Source organism: Acanthaster planci, linkage group LG02 (assembly GCF_054643075.1).
Source record: "Acanthaster planci isolate LZ-2023a linkage group LG02, COTS_SCS, whole genome shotgun sequence".
Taxonomy (NCBI): Eukaryota; Metazoa; Echinodermata; class Asteroidea; order Valvatida; family Acanthasteridae; genus Acanthaster; species Acanthaster planci.
Genome location: NC_141778.1, coordinates 27,982,250 through 27,999,292, shown reverse-complemented (window position 1 = coordinate 27,999,292; position 17,043 = coordinate 27,982,250). Strand labels below are relative to the sequence as shown.

General features: G+C 40.0%; 1 protein-coding gene across 9 annotated transcripts in view; it reads right to left on the bottom strand.

Moving 5' to 3' along the window:
* LOC110977157 (uncharacterized) overlaps positions 1 to 17,043 on the bottom strand; it is a 167,315-nt gene that overhangs the window by 73,823 nt on the left and 76,449 nt on the right. For 7 of the 9 annotated variants that reach the window (XR_015424342.1, XM_087132999.1, XM_087133005.1 and 4 more), the window contains 2 exons: positions 9,038 to 9,119; positions 3,947 to 4,001 (listed from right to left, as the gene is read on the bottom strand). Coding sequence is in view for 6 of the 9 variants with exons in the window: in XM_087132999.1 (XP_086989125.1) it covers positions 3,947 to 4,001; positions 9,038 to 9,119 (137 nt within the window). In the remaining 3 variants the exon portion in view is untranslated. Of the gene's footprint in view, positions 1 to 3,353; positions 3,505 to 3,946; positions 4,002 to 9,037; positions 9,120 to 17,043 lie in introns of those variants that run through there. The other 2 variants (XM_087133002.1, XM_087133000.1) reach the window with 2 other exon arrangements.

The window sequence follows — 17,043 nt, the reverse complement described above, 5'->3', positions numbered from 1 at the left end:
CTCGAGCCTTAGTGTGTATGTTTGCCTTTCTCCATTGAAAATGGTGCATAATTATCTCTCTTTTTTCCAGGATCAATGTTTTATAAAGCAAGGTTTTCAACAAAGATTTGAATTTTCTATTTACCTTTCAATAAGGAATAAATTTGATGTTTTGCTCAGTCTTTCTTATATGTTGGATTATAGTTTAATTGAATTGACACAAACTCTGGTACGTGTATATCTAGTTGTACTAAGATCATACCAGTCCCAAGTTGACAGAACTGTCAGGATTACTGCTCCCTGAGTGTGTGGTCCAGCACGCACACGCACATTTCATTTAAAACAGTTTTCAAACATATATGAACTTGTATAATCTTGCTTAAAGAGTTAGCCTGTTAATTTTTTTGTGTTGTTAATTTCTGTAGTGCTACAAGCAATTTTAGGTGGATCTGTGTGCTTTATAAAAACGTCTTTATTGTTATCATTGAACTCCAAAATTTGCATCATAATTTGAATCTTAGGTTGTTCATTCTCCAAATGAAATAGCAGTACGTAGTAAGTGGGCATATTGGAATAATTCATACATAAGAACATGTAAGGATCAGTGGACCTCATTTTGAGTGGTTTGTAAAGTGGTTCAAAAGTGCTAAAATACTTTCATGAAGTAGATATAAAATTCTTCAATTTCATTGAGTCCTGTAATGGTTTTAGTCCAGAGGGTTTTACTACATTGGCATACGTAATGAATTCAAAGATCAAGAGAAGAGAAGAGAATACATGTATACATGTATACATCCAGCACTGGGTGTTAACTGCACAAATACCCTCATGAAGTTGATATAACAAAGCTCAATTTCGTAGAGTCCTGTGGCAGTTTTAGTCTGATAGGGTTTGTTACAATGGCACACGTATAATAATGGCTCTAAGGTGCAAGAGGAAGAGAAGAGAGTACATGTACATAACCAGCATTGATGGTGTTGACTACATGAATACTGTCAGTGCTTCACGAAGCCAAAACCTGTACACTTTAATGAATGGAACAAAGGTGTGCACTCTGGCAAAGGGGTAACAGAGAGAGTGTCATAGACCTAGGACTCCATGTTCGTGCAACAACGGGAAATAGTTTAAGTCAGAACTGTAGATTTATGCAAAGCATGGGCAAGGCGAAGCCTCGTTTATCCTTTGCACAAATCTACAGTCCTCATCCATTCTCTCAAACTTACAGTTGTGCTCAAATTTATTCACACCCTTTAGAAAATAACATACTTTTCTAAATTCTTGTAAAAGGTATTATGTTGGTACTTTCACTATATCTTTTGTGCATTTGTTGCAATACACAAACCCAAATGTGTGTTGGCTGAACTTCGTTTGCATGATAGATACGGCCCAAGTTCCATTTTTGCTTTTGGTCAAAATTATTCATACCCCAGGTTTACAGTCTGAAGTTTCTTCTTAATAGTCAATAGTGTGATAGACTCACTCTCAATCACATATCAAACACAGAATCTTTTGTCTGATATCAGTGAGTATTTTTCAGTAACTGGACACGCAGCTAGACAAACAAGATGAAGCCATTTGTATATACATTCACATGTACGCATTGAATGTATTCAACCCTAAGAGCCGGGGGGGGGGGGCGGAATCTGTCCCAGGCCTAGAATTTCATTTTCTTTAGGGCACTGCCATTTGGCATTGGTGGACTAGCTGAAATAAAGAGCGCTTATGCCAAACGTGAAGGCATTAATGCCAGCAGTGTACCAAAGTTATGGGCATAATGCCATCCTGATATTTTGTGGAAAGTTTACTTTCTATCAGACGTTTATTGATATTGCATGAAAATCAATATTCATTCAGGCCTAAGAAAAAATTGAATACCCATTTAAGGACTTTTGTGACTTAAAACTAAACATCAGTTGTCCGACAAAGGCCTACTGGTCTTAGTCTGTGAGGACAAAAAATGTCCAAATGCTGTCAATCATGCACACAGGTGCAATGAAGGACTCTGGCAAGCAGGACTGAGATGTTAACTAAATCAGGAAACTCCAGTGCGTAAACAGACTACGACAAGGAGATAAAAGGCATGCACACAGCAGACTAACTTGCCTCATCTCACTGGTAGGTTGGGAAGTGGTACAAGTGTTCTTCCTGCTTGATGTCTACCTTGTGAACTCTTATCTTGTGAACAAAGAACTAGGTGACACTGACAAACACTTCGTATTCAGATTTGCATCAGTGAGTGAAACATTTGAGTCCCACGCACCAAACCTGCCTATATATCGATCTAGAGGTAGACCACCCCATCTTCCTGGTCCAGGTACATGTAGACTGTCAGAAGACACTTTCCTGCAAAAAACCTCAAATAGGGAAATGTACCAGACCCTCTACCACCGCGGATGTCGCCTTGGCTCGTGTACTTCTGGGTTTTCAGAGTTTAAACTTGGGCCAACATCCCATGAAATTCCTGAACCATGCCTTGCTGAAGGGGTGATTTTCATCTTTTTTCTGTAGGCTTATGGCAAACGTTGAAGCTAAATCAATAACTTCACTTCTGCTGTAGCTGTACCCGCATGCATGTATGACATATGCTGAGCTATCTGTGCCTCCTCGTCCAATGCCAGGACTGGTTGCACCCCGGACTTGACAACATCTAACCAACCAACTCATTGACACGGCGACGAAGTGTTGCTTCGGGAACCCTGAATTTCCTGGCTGCACCTCATTTACTTGTAGACATACCGTCATTGTGCACAGATAAATAGGCACTGGTGAGTGCCGTCGGATCGTACGGCCTGTACAGAAGCCACGTCTGACCACCCCACTTCTCGGGGCTTCAGCACGTTCTACAATTGAAATACAAAATAACCAGCAATGCATAACAAGTAAAAAATGGATTTTGTTGGCATTGTTAAAATTAAAAACATGACTAATTGCCTGTTACGCAACGGACATTGCTTAAAGTAATTTACCGAAACTTTAGGCTTACCTAAAATAATCCAAAAGACTGCAAGAACATACATGTAACCACATATGTGCCTGACTGCATCACCTGCAGACTGATCTTAGGTCTTTATCTACTTAAGTGACATTGCGCAATTTATAGAAGACTAATTGCCTGTTACACAACGGACATTGCTTAAAGTAATTTACCGAAACTTTAGGCTTATAGAGTTCCCACTAAGCCTACTTTGTACATTGTCATATGCAGCATCTGTCTGTATGACGTCGCTTGGGTGTGATTGGACTATAGAGGGCCACCTTCATTGAACTCTGGCAGCTGATGATTACTGTTTGACGGTTACAGGTAGGCCTAGCAGTATTTATATTTAGCAATTAACTTACTTTGATTACGTAAATATCAACAATGTCAAACTTACCAGTAGAATGCCCACTTTCTGCATTGTTTTTTGGATGTGTGTTCAGGTAGGCCAGATGTTTGATGCTGCAAATGAGTGTCCATCGTGTCTGTGCACAAAGCCTTCGCAAGTGTCAAGCAACAGGTGCCAAACCATCTCTGAGTTTGCCAGGGTGCCAAACCATCTCAAATTCGTCATGCAAACGTCATGGGAAGGTTGGGCGAATGTCTTGTGACTTTTGCCAAATTTCTAACACAAAATTGACAACAGGTTGGCCAAAACCACTGAAATTTTGTGCGACCACCGCAAGACAATTGCATGAATGTCATAACACAAGCACAGAAAATTCCAAACATATGCAAATTGCAGCTTTTCTCTGGCGAAAGTGCCACAAACACAGTTCGCCAAGCTCTTCAAATGTAGCGTGAGGTAACCTTTACAGTAGTATAACTATAACACAACAATTGTTGCTTCCTGTGACAAGATCCATGGTGTCTTATACAGCCGAGGGTGCCATTTGCCCTCTCGGCTGTACACAACAGCATGGACCCAACAACTGCAGAGTGTACCATCAATTAGTACAAAGCATCTTCTCTCTTCTCAACAAATCTTACCCTTTCAACATATTCAAAGACCAAATACAGCTTGCCCCTCCTCCTGAAGGCCTCCCTGAGATAAAAAGAAGACAATTACATAAATGCCAAGGACTAAGGGAAGTAACTTCATAAAAGGCCATGACACATACCTGTACATTTCAGTTTTCAGAAAAATAAAGACAGCACCCATCTATGTATCCACCTGAAACATTTTCTAGTTTAAAGTATTTCTTTACAATTTCTATCTACACGGTTTTGATTGATACAAACTCGAGAGACAGTGACTATGAAGCTTTTTGCCCAGCCATATCCAATGATATACATGTACATACATACTTTCTAACAAAGAAACTCATTGTTTCCCCGAAAGTGGGTAGGTTTAAAAGTTGCAGAAAATTTGGGGTAAAGCTTTTACAAAGACAATTATACACTAACTATGTTTAAAACTGTCCCATAATAAATTCCTTCACCCTGAACGAAAAAGTTTAGAAAGTTGCAAGAGTCTGCTTTTTCGACATCTGAGTCATATCACTATCTGGCCATTGTAACAAGTCCTAAGTCAAACACTACTGTAGTTTGCAATAATGATGCATGTGACAAGCAAAACAGGACATGTCAAATGCCCTTCATGCAGTCATCCACTCAATGCCACCCATGAGTGGGTTTTCTAACATGTGGTCCGTGCACAGTACAAAACATATGGCTGTAACACATAGGCCAGCTTCCAATAAACAGTGTGTCATGCCAAAACTCATCACACACACCAGCACAATCCCTCTTTAGAGGATGCACATTCAACAGAAAAGCTATCAAAATAACTCAATAATGTGTGAGTATATTTTAGATGGTCCTACAGGTGCCTCATACATGTACCGTTATGTCTCACATGCAAACAGTTGAATTCACAAACCTACAATCCTGGACAAATCTCATTAGGCCTCCAACATCCAGACCCCCGCTTTCAATATTGGGTTTATGAGCATGGTCTGCGCTTCAGTTGGATATGACAACATTGACCACGGGGGGGGGGGGAGGACTGGAGAGCATATGGCTAGTGCAAGTGTCCCAATAATTTTGTCCAGGAAAGTAGCAGACCTTGAAATGAACAACAGTCCTTCTCACTAAACGAGGCATCCCACAAAAAATATCTGTCCTCACAGCCAGTTTTACCTTGCCCTATATACATTTACATGGGCTGTCGTGCCCTTTTTCCATAAACATCCACAAGCCTATCAAAAACATGAAAATCCTTGTTTTCAGATGCTTGCAAACCCACTGAAAGTGTATTTTGATGTCATACCACCTTGATTGGCCGTAGTACATGTACACTGTACATAAAGCGCAGGTTCAGAATGTGCAGATAATTCAAGCAGCGACACTCCCACTGTAAAAATAAATGGCTTTATTCGTACAATCACATTTCAGCTGGAGTATGTGCAGCAGATTTGATGTGCAGAGTCACCTGACTTTCTCTTCCTTACGTGTGGTACACAATTCACATTGACTCATGACGTCCATGTACATGGCATCCATGCATGCGTATATGTGGTGTACATGTATACGTATGTTCTGATTGTCAAAAGTTTTTGTTGAATGAACATTGGCATTTAGCCCCATGTCCCTTTTACAGATTTCATCTGGCTTTGGTGCCCTCCCAACTGGCTGTGATGCCCTCTATAATTTTGCTTATTTCCAAGGCCAAAGTGGCCATGCCCTAAAAATCACCAAATTCCAAGACTGTTGTAGACCTGTGAAACCTTAACAATGGCCGCCTGGACTCATTTCATTAGTACCATGGCACAAACGTCCCTTGTTACGATACAGCGCACACACACACAAAGTCTTTATTATTACAGAGGGCGTACTTCTGGAGAAAGCCTTTTATTTCTTATGTGCAGACGCACACAGAAATGAAAGGTTCTCGAATTTATTCACAGAATGTTGCCTTAATGTTAACGAAAGAGTTAACAAAATATTTTAAATGTAATTTTTGCCCCCATGGACTGCAAATATGCTACTTTACTTTTAATGAATGGCTGCAATCATGGATAGCATTTATAAAGCAAGATTGCTGAAAGAAACTGTTTGTATTCTTGCCCGACCGAGCTGCTGGGAATGGCCATTTTTGCAGTTGTCAATAGCGGAGGAAATCCATCATTGTTTTGAAAGATTATACCACTGTTTGTGGCATTCAGGGCAAGCGGATTACCACCGAGGAAAAAAGAGTTCCAGCACTCCAGTGATGAGCAATACAACCCCGCTCCACGCTAATCTGGCCTGTATTGAAAAGACGACAGCAGTGCACTGCGCCAGTTTCGGGAACAAAAGAAACTTATGAAACACTGCACAATCTGGGCTCTTTTTACAGGCCTGGCTAAAATACTCGGGCAGGGCTCGAAATTGGACTAATCATCCAAGAGCGAGTACTTGCTCCCTAGACAGCTGAATTTGTCACTTTATGGGAGCAAGTAGCTCCCATACAATATTAAAGACATAGTGTATGTTCAAGAAAAAAGGCAAGGCCCTGGTCCTTGACGTTGCTTTTGTTTAAATTAATGGCACTGATAACTTACGGCTTAGACTTTGGCAGATATTAAAGCCTTGATCGAGTTTTTTTGGGGGGGCGGGTTGCATGTAACGCACAACTAGGTAGTAGTGAGTGCGCAACCACCCCGAACCTCAATCATGTACTTAGCAATGCTACGCAAAAAGTCGGGCACTGGGCCTTTCAAATGTGCATATGCACACAGACGTAAAAGGGAACTAACTGCTGCAATCAAGCGTTTTTGAAATGAGTGGATTAGGCTGAGACTTTGGTTTGCTGGTTCCAGCTATTTAGAGCATGGTTCAAAACCACATGTTCAGGCTATAACTGGAACCAGCGAGACTGAAGTCTAAGCTATTTGGCTTGAATTTACGCATGAGGGGCCAGTTTGCTTACAATTGTGACACTGGCCGCATGTGTGCGTGTGTGTGTGTGTGCGTGTGTGTGTATGCTCATGTGTGCATGTGAGACTGCGGCGTGCACTCCGTGACATCGTAAACAAAAAATTGTACCATGTTCCATGACAAGGCTGATCCAAAGTGAAGTCCAAAGTTCACGTGTATTTCATGACAAAAGTAGAAGCAAATGATAAAAATGTTCAGGTACATGAATCAAGCAGGCGTAAGTATTTGCACCCGTTGTTATGATTTACAGGTGCATTTCTGAGACAAGCCGGTGCATTTTAGCTACCTGCCCCTGTAGTGGAGGCAACTTTAACTTGGGTGATTTTTTAATTAGTACTTGCAGCCTGTATTAAGATAGGGGTGGCACCCCTTAGTTTACCCAGTTGGAGTTGCAGTGTGTGCCCCCCTGGTGTTTATTTCATACTTAAGTCCATGTAGCATAGCTAAAGCTTCAGTAGCAGGTCAGCTGGCAGAGAGTAAACACTCATGTAACCTGGCATCCAAATCTGCCCTTGCTGTATTTAAGAATCGACCTGCAGTGGACTTGGTAAGTTTCTCCCCTTTTCCTTTTTCTGTGAACATGATCATGTGCCGCTTTACTTTGTTTTGACATATTAAGGTTTAGCTCTATAGTCAAGTCAGCAGTTTTTTTTTAGATGCTTGGACACATTTTTTCTTTATCTTTTCCTTATTTTTTTTTGTATTTTAGTTAGAAATTTTAGACATGGAATACACTTGTTCATATTTAGACCATGTGATTTTTATCTTGTGTAAGGCCAGTTTCTTTTTTCTCTATTCCTTGCCACATGGTTGAGGCAGCAGCTCTTAGTTTATGACTAGAGAAGTAGGGATTATACATAGGATTAGAGTGTCCTGCCTTCCAAGAAGAGGCCAGAGTCTTTTGTTTATTACATCTTTATTATTCACGAGCTGAGTGTCAGTAGCATTACCTACCCTCCTTCCTCCCATGCTAGAAGTTTATGACGGATTAAGTTTTACCTTAAGTACATGTAGCATGGCAGTGCATTGCTAGGTTATTATATGAAGATGTTTTTTGTTGTTGCGTAACATTTCATTTATAAGTATCCATTTTTTTTCTTTCTTTGCAGATCGTTAAAGCTGTTTGTGTAATCGATTTGTACTTTCTTGATACTGTGTTGGCTTTAAGGTTACAGTTTGAATATTGTTGGCTTATAGTTGTGGTTTGACTTGGCTTTGAGTTATAGTTTGAAAATTGGTTTGCTTTTGGTTAGTTCCGTTGGTTTTGGTTTTTGGTCATGGTTTAAATTTTCCTTGGTTTGGTCCTTTTCTTTTGATTTTTGGTCTGGGTCTATTGGTCTTTTGAGTTGGTTTATGGTCATGTGAAGGTTGGTCATTATTTTGGTCCGTTGGTCTAACCGTCGAGAATTTTTTTTAGGTAGATTAATCACTGTATCTGACGCTTTCTCCTTGGAGTTATTTTTTTATTTCTTGTTAATCTCTTGCCTTTTTTTGAATAAATCTTCTTTTGATTGGTTGTTCCGGAATTGAAGAAATTTTCTCTGTGTTATTTTTTTTACAAAGATCTCGCGCCTGTCCTTACCCGATCCCGGATTGTTTATCTTTTTGTGCTAATCCCCAGCGAAAGATTTTTTTGTATTTTGCAAGCGAGTTTCCCCCAGTGTCTAAAGTTCTCTTAGGTGTGTCATTTTTCCAGGCTACACACCCATTAATTTCGAGCCCTGTCGGGCATCAATAGATGTTGTCTGTCAGATTAGAGTAGCCAGACAGTCACTCGATGGGGGTTTAGGCTTTAGGAAAAAAGATCAGAATTTTTGAAGATTTTTGAAAATCAAAAATATTCAAAAATCGCCCGTATATAGGAACTGCATTTTTAAAAGCACCTGGCAGCAAGTGATTAAGACCAGCAAAGTACATTCACGTAATTATTCCCTTAATAATGCACATGCAAATTATGCAATTACTACCATACAAACAAGTCCATTTTAGGAGTGATGCTTTAAGCTTTAAAAGAATAAAAGTGACTTAGTTAATAACCAAACTTTGAATAGCTTTGTAAAAATTTCACAAAATATGCAAATATATATTCTTAAACCACATGTAACTGCACTGTACTTAAAACCTGAAAAAATTAAAACTGACAGAGAAAAACTTCTTTACCTAAGTTCCACAATGTTTTCTTGCTTGAGCTGCCGTAGCACCTTCAGTTCCCTTAAGGTGGTTCTCCTAACACCTTCATTGTCTGTGACAGAAAAAAACAGTACAGCAGTCACTTTCCAATTCACTCTAGGATGGGCCAATTAAAAAGAAGAAAAACAGGGTTTGTGGATCAGTTTTCAGCAACCAATAAATGTACAAAATTATCTGTCATGAATATTGTACAACTTGAGTACACCAGAGTACTCACCCGGTACTTGATTATCAGTACTTGAAAATTCATTGTACATGACCCGTACTCCATTCTTTGTACTTGGATTTTGGCAGTACTTTACCCTTAGGTACTCAATACTCGACCCTTGTACTCAAGAAAACATTTGAGTACTTCACTGTTTTATGAGCATAGATTGCATTGCTCAACCTTAAACACAACGTAATGCGACACAGCAGTTTCACTCTGTCAGGGCTCAGATTTTTGTAATTCAGTTGTCAATGATACATGTCATCAGTCCACAGAGCACTGTGATCGATCAACAATGCCTGTAAGGATCATATAAATTGATAGAGGAAAGTGGAAGATGGAATTTCCTGGTAAATTTCATGCAGTCACAAAAGTGAATGGCTGCTAGAATCTTAAACTCTACTTTTTTATAGGCCTTGTGTTTTGAGTTTAGTGCCCTCATCACTGGCCAAGTGGCCTTCCCCGATGAAATTCCTTCCCTCACTACAGCTGATCAAGTTTTAGCAAATAAAATAAGATGCAAAGGAATTTGCATATTTTAGCAACACATTTCAAATCAATAAAATCTTTTCCAGCCAACAGTGAAGACACACACAAAGAGGAAGCCACTTTGTATGAATACATTTCCACCTGTGCAGCCTTAGTTTATGTTCACATACATTTAGCCTTGATTAACCACTTAATTGCTGCAGGTTCAACCAGCCCTACCTGCAGTTATGTTGTTTAACTCATGATCACTGGCCAGTAAGTTTGGTGAACTTCAGGCTGCCCTGGATAGCCAGTACAACAATATCCACCTCACTGCAGTCGCAGAAATGTGGTTTTCACCTGCTAACCCGGCTAGTAGGTGTCAAATTTCTGCTTTTCATCAATATTGGGATCAGATGGATCGAACTGGTGGTGGCATAGCATTGTATGTCCGGAATGATATTTGTAGTAATGTCGTTTTCAGTGATCTTACACCAGACATCTCGAAGTGTTATGGGTTCATTTGAAACCTTCTTGTACGATTCGATTATTTATAGAATTGTTTTTATGTGCCTTATATTCACCACCGCATTCTCAGTATAGATCGGATCTCATTGATCACATTACATGTACATCTGTTATTGATATTGTTTGGACAACAAAACAGAACCCAGCCTTTCTCATCATGGGAGATTTTAATGACCCTGATACCAATTTCTTACAGCAAGCTACGTCACTCTTTCAGGTTGTTAAAAGACCATCTAGAGGTGATGCAATTTTGGATAGGATTTTGACACATCTCGAAGAATATTATTCCGAACCTATTATTTCTGCACCTATTTCATCCAGTGATAACTCATAACATGCCTCACTGGGTCATCGATGTTAGGAAATTGACCCAATATTAATATTGGACCTTCCGTGATTCATCAATTCAGGCTTTCGGCCAATGGGCTACCAATGTTGATTGGGGTACCTTGTGTAGCCTTTGAAACCCCGATAACCCTGATAAACATAAAAAGTTCTTTGAACTGGTCACGGTGAAGTGTTGAACCAACGACCAACCATGGATGAATAGGATTTGGAAACTCATACTCAAACATGATACTGTATTAAAGCAAGGTGGTAATAAAAGGCCACTACGTATTGAAGTTCAGAGAATGATTCAGGTTGCAAAATGTGGTTACTATAAACAGAAAGTTGAGTTCTTGAAAAAGTTTGATCTTGGTAAATGGTGCAAGCAAATTCAATTTCTTATTGGAAATCGTAAAAACTCCCTGGAGTAGTGAATGTTAACAAATCATAAATGGAAATGACAAATGACCTTAATGCTTATTCTGTTGGAATTTGTTTCAAGCCTGCCACCTCTTAATCCGTGTGAATTGACACCATATTTACCAGCTGTATCTTTTTCTCGACAAGTTACTCGTGAAACAATTTACAAAAGACTATGTAGGTTAAACTCATCAAAAGCCGACTACCCTGGAGACTGTCCGACCAGGCTTTCAAAGGAATTTGCGTATGAATTGCCAATTTCGTTAACGCATATTTTTAATGCGTGTCTTGAGGTGGACTGTTTTCCTTGAATTTGGAAATGGGCTTCAGTGTGTGCCACACCCAAAACCACTCCATGTAATGATTTTGATCAGCTATGCCCTATTTCGGTTACACCGGTCTTAGCTAGACTCTTTGAAGGTTTTCTGTGTGAAAGGGGCATGGACGATCTCAAAGGGTCCATTGATCCACGACAGTCTGGAGGTATGAAAGGGTGTTCTATTGAAAGGGAGCACTACTTGATTAGTACATGTATGCTTGATACTATTCACCAAGGTCTGGATAAATCTGGCAATTGTGCTGCCTTATGTACTATTGACTTAAGTAAGGCCTTTGACTGAATAAATCACATGCTTGTCATAGAGAAATTAATACAGTTGGATGTTGATCGGGCTATTTTGCCAACAATACGTAGCTTTTAGGTACATGTATATCGCAAAAACAAATTATTAGATTTAACAATGTACTGTCAGGTGAGATGGATCTTATTATTTGTGGAGAACCACAGGACAGCAAGTTGGGAACCTATTTTGTTTCTTGCTACAGTTAATAATTTGGCCTGTTCTATACCAAACCGTTGGAAATATGTTGAATTAACTGTACTCGAGGTTCGTACAAAGGACGAAGTTTCAAACTTACCTGGACTAGGTAGTAAATTGATGTCAGGATAATGACATGAAATTAAATTCAACCAAGTGTAAAGTTATGCAGATTTCCTTTACTCATAATCCACAACCTCCACTTAACCTGGTCAATAATGACAGTCAGCTTGAGGTGGTTTCATCAATTAAGCTACTTGGCATTAGTGTTCAAAATAATCTACAATGAGACAGGCAGGTTAAGCGAATTATTGCAAATGGATCTAGACGTTTGTATACTCTAAGTTGATTAAGAAAGAATGGTGCCAGTGTTGATGATTTATTGTTGAATTATAAGATGTACATGTATCCATTTCTTGAGTTTGGAACAACTGTTTGGTCCTCATCTACAACCATGGCTCAATCCACAAACATTAAAAGGGCTCAGAGACCAGCACTTTGGATAATAGATTATCCAAGCATCCTTGCATATTCAGAGCTTTTAAGAAAGTTCTCCATACAAAAACTTGCTTCTGGGTGTAATCAGTTGACTTTGTGTCTCAGTCGATGTGAAAATGTAACTTTTAAGAAACCAGAGAGTCCTAAAAGGGAGTTCAATGCTTCAGTTCCATGGAATTATCACAGATTAACCACTTGCTGCCAGGTGCTTTTTTTAACCATTATATGCTCTGCCGGGCCATTTTTTCATATTTTCTTTTTTAAAAAATCTTCAAAAATTCATATTTTTTTTTCTGAATGCCTCAACCCCATAAAATGAGTGTCTGTACTTGAGCAGGTGACAGCGATGATGAAGAAGATGAAGAACCTTCGTCTGAACTCAGATAAAACTCGCTTTCACTGGAAGAACTGGACTCTCCAGATATAACTTCAGCCATGTTGTCTGTGCTCTGATAACACGATACCCAATATGAACACATGTATGCACTGCATGGCGATTTTATTCTCAAGCAGCGAGGGCCAAGCCCTGTCAGTCAACGTGGCAAGGGCCAGCAGCGCCTGGGCCGGGTCATTCATGGGGCACAGGTGCATAATGAGCCCGCACAGCCCGCGCTTGTCTTCTGTGCAGCGATAATCCACTACGAGCGCCTGGCAGCGCAAACAATAGCGCTCTGCACAAACAATACACGGATCACCTCCGCTACTGTCAGCGCTCTGCACTGAAAGAATACGGGGATTGATTGGCAGTGCCCAGCAGCTCTCAGCAGCTCGTAATTTTATTACAGGCTTTTATAAGTTTGGTCCCCCCGCCAATAAAATAAAGTCCCAATTCTCCGGCCCCAGCAACCCATTATTGCCTAAGACCAATTTATTTACCTTAAATGATGGCCTAAACTTTTTAACTGACAGCACTAAACTTTTTAAGAAACACCCAGCAACTTTTTTTGTTTTAGTAAAGTTCCGATTTCGGAGACCCCGGCCACAAATATAAGGCCTATGCCTCCGGCTGGAAGTGGTTAATCTGAGCAAATCTTTTGTTGGAAAACACACAATCAATGACTTGAGGCCTTTTCATAACACAAGGAAGCAAGCACATCTTATAAAAAGCAGAGGATATTGTGTTCGATACACTCTACGATGTTTCTGACCTTGTACAGGGATTCTTCTGACAACTTATTTACTTCTCTTAAAGCTATATCACCCATTGGGAACTTACTTAAATACTAACTTTCGGGTGTCTCCCGAATTCGACACGCGTCAGATTGTTCTTCAAGGACACATTCAAGCATTCGCACCTGACGAGGGGGCAAGAGACGCCTTAAAGTTCGTATTTAAGTAAGTTTCCACAGGGTGATATGGCTTTAACCCATTAGCAAATGCACACATTCTTTACTTTGATCAAGTTATCAATTTTGCCAAAATTAGCCAAAACTGGTTTTTCATGGTGTTTTTTACAAATAAATAAGTTCATGTATCTAAAGAATTCATTTCTGTCAAGTCACACCTATGGAATTTGTTTTACCTCTTGTAGTTTGACCTTTGACCTGTGCAAAATATGACAAGGAATACACAAACCATTGCACACATTTATATGTAGTTTTATGAATGGTTGTTTAGTTTCAGTAAGCTGATTCATGTGTATGAACATGCATATGCCAAAGAAAATGACTTTATGTTATTACACTATGACCTGTCATGTGGCAGGTAAAAATGATAGAAATGTGATATTTTGGCATTCTGCTACCAGTGCATGCATGTACAAATTATTGAGAAACATGTAAAATAAATCTGATAATGGATATACCTTTAACATATTATTGTTGGCCAAGTCATTCTGTCATCTGGATACATTCAGGCCTTTGGATGCCTCAATTATACATGTACATGTACACTGTTCAGGAGCCTAATGATTCATTCATTACTGTTCAGCATGCCACTCCCTAAAACAGTGGATGCAGCACAAGTTCACCATGCATTTTGAACAGCCAAACATTGTCTGCACTGCATGGCCACCTTCTGTTGTTCTCCTCTGTTGCTTACAGCATACACATGTGTTTTCTGTCTCCAAACTGCACAAGACAGTGGCCAGGGAATGCATTTTTGGCAATAACCATTGTGATGGGTTGTTTCAAGTTGAGTCCAACTGATGTTCTCTTATGTGACATGTAGCCATCAACCAACTGGTGGACTATTGCCAACTTGACGGCCTTCAGCGACCACACACACCTCTGCTTGTTGTGAGGTCTGGTTTATAACTCCCACAGAATGCAGGCATTCACAAGTGCCTGGTTCAACAGTCCCCAGAAGAGGTATTTTCACCAGTGCTTGCCTGTACGACCGACTGTATAATAAGCCCGGTACTGGTCGCTGTGGTCTACTCCACTCATATTTGAATTGTAGCTGGCAACAACTGATGGAATGCTGATGATCTCGTCTTTACAGAACTTTGTTTGCGGCTTCCAGAAATTCTGACCGTCGTTATTTGTAGCGATGACAAGAACAGTTCGTTTGTCCTTCTAGTTTGTCACGGTTATTTGGGAGCCTTCCTTCTGCCATGTTGCACTTTCGTACTTTTTCAGGTTCACATTCAGAATCTCCTTTGGTACACCAATTCTGTCCTTTTGTAGAATGCCACAGTAGTATATGTCTGTTTGATACAGGTCTTCGACAAGAGATAATGATGCAAAAAGTTATCTGCATACAAATGGTGGTATCGCATGAGATACTGTGCCACAGCTCCATTATTACACTGTATGTCAGTCCTAGTTGATGTACATGTTCAGTGTTCCCCCCTCCCATTCTGTGTACATGCGAAATGCCAAGCAATAGCCACTTGCAGCATCACAGAGGAACCACCATTTGATTCCCCATTTTGTGGGCTTTTTCGGCACGTACTGTTTCCATGACAGTCTTCCATTGTACTTTATCACTACTGACAAACATTGGCCTGGGACTGAATGTACAGCTTACATCATAAACTACAGTGGCAATGAAGTCTACTCATCACACAAACAAGTTGATATAGATGATGGCACCTTCTTTTATATCAGCTCCGTACCCTGAGGAGAAAACTTATAGAACTGTGCAACTGTGCAGAAACAGAGCAAATTATATTCTGGAATGTTACCCAGCAGGTAATCTATTAGCAGAAGCAGGCCACGACAGAAGTTCTGTGTTTGTTTGATACATGCTTCTGCCATGTCGAACTCAAATACTTTGAAAATTTTCAATTAATTGAAGCAGAAGCATGACGTATGATGCAAAGCTTTGACTACAACCCTGCCGTGCTACACGACAGTCTCTGTCATGCTACACGGCAGCTGCAAAGCATGGCATCAACGTTGTTCCATCTTCATGTCCAATCAAATGAAATTTGCCCTTCGGCTTGACGTATTTGGAATGAGCAAGTGTGGCAATTATTTAATGATAAAAAACGTACAACCATGACAAGGGTTACTGTGGCGTTGGCCTAATCGAAAGAGAGTCATCATCTGATTTTGCAGTTGCTAGAAAAATGAAATTAAAAGTGACATTTCAACACACCCAAAGGATTTCCCAACTTTTTTGTTTGTGAATGCTTTCAAGATTGCTTGGAACAAACCTTCATTTTTAATCCATGCAAACATGTGAATGGGGGAAATTCACCTGTTAAAATAAGTTTTGCTGAATGGAACAGGACAGGGAGGTGACTCCATTGGCATCCACAAATTTGAAGAACAGAATATGAGACTGAAAAACAAAATGGCGAAATCGCTGCATTGGATAGTGAAATTACAGAATCGAATAGTGAATTTAAAAAATTGAATGGTGTACAACCGAATCAAACCATACTGCCTTAGAGGACAGTAGAGTTGCTGACTGTAAAGGTCATATTGCAGAATAGAATGGTTAAATTGTCAAATGTAACGGTGAACATGCTGAATGAAATGGTGAAATTGCCGAAATAATGGTGAAAGTGCCAAATGAAACAGTGAAAATGATGAGTTTTTTCTGAAATTGGCAAATTGAATGTTGAAATTGCGCTTGCTACTGCCACTCCTTTCTTCTCCCCCTCTATTGTCTCCATCCACTTAGCCTCAAAGTACTTGGTCCCACAAAGAAATGCCTGCCTCTAAGCAGTGCAGTCAGCAGCCTCCAAATATGCTGGTAGGATCCAGAAGCTTTAGAGGGCTGTCCTGATGTGATTATGGTATCGTTTTATTTTTGGTCCTCCCAGATGTTGTGTGCCTTCCCATACCTCCCTGTAGAGAAGTTGCTTGGGGAGAGGGTTGTCCTCCATTGGCAGAGATGCAAACATTGAGGGTGAGAAATCTGTAAGGTCTCCCCAAAAAATGAAACTTTATCTTACTGTATTTTGGTATGAACGATTACAGTGTAGCCTGTACTGGTATGTGATCTTACACACATGCTTGGTATAAAGAAATGTTCCCTTCGACTCTACCAAAAAATAATGACAAACTTACAAAGCCAAACTACACGTATTCTAAGAAGTCCAAGATTGTGGCGATATTGCTGTTAATTCTTTATCAACATGTGTTGTGGCTAAGCAGATTAAATTTCACCAGTTTCAATTTCACACGTCTTTCTCCTTTGCATACTTGCTGATCACCGTACCGTGCTGCACAACAAGTACTCGTATCCAGCACGGTGCATACACTTGACTTACTTTGTGAAGTACCTGTGTACCAGTTTAGAATTCCACTGGCTGT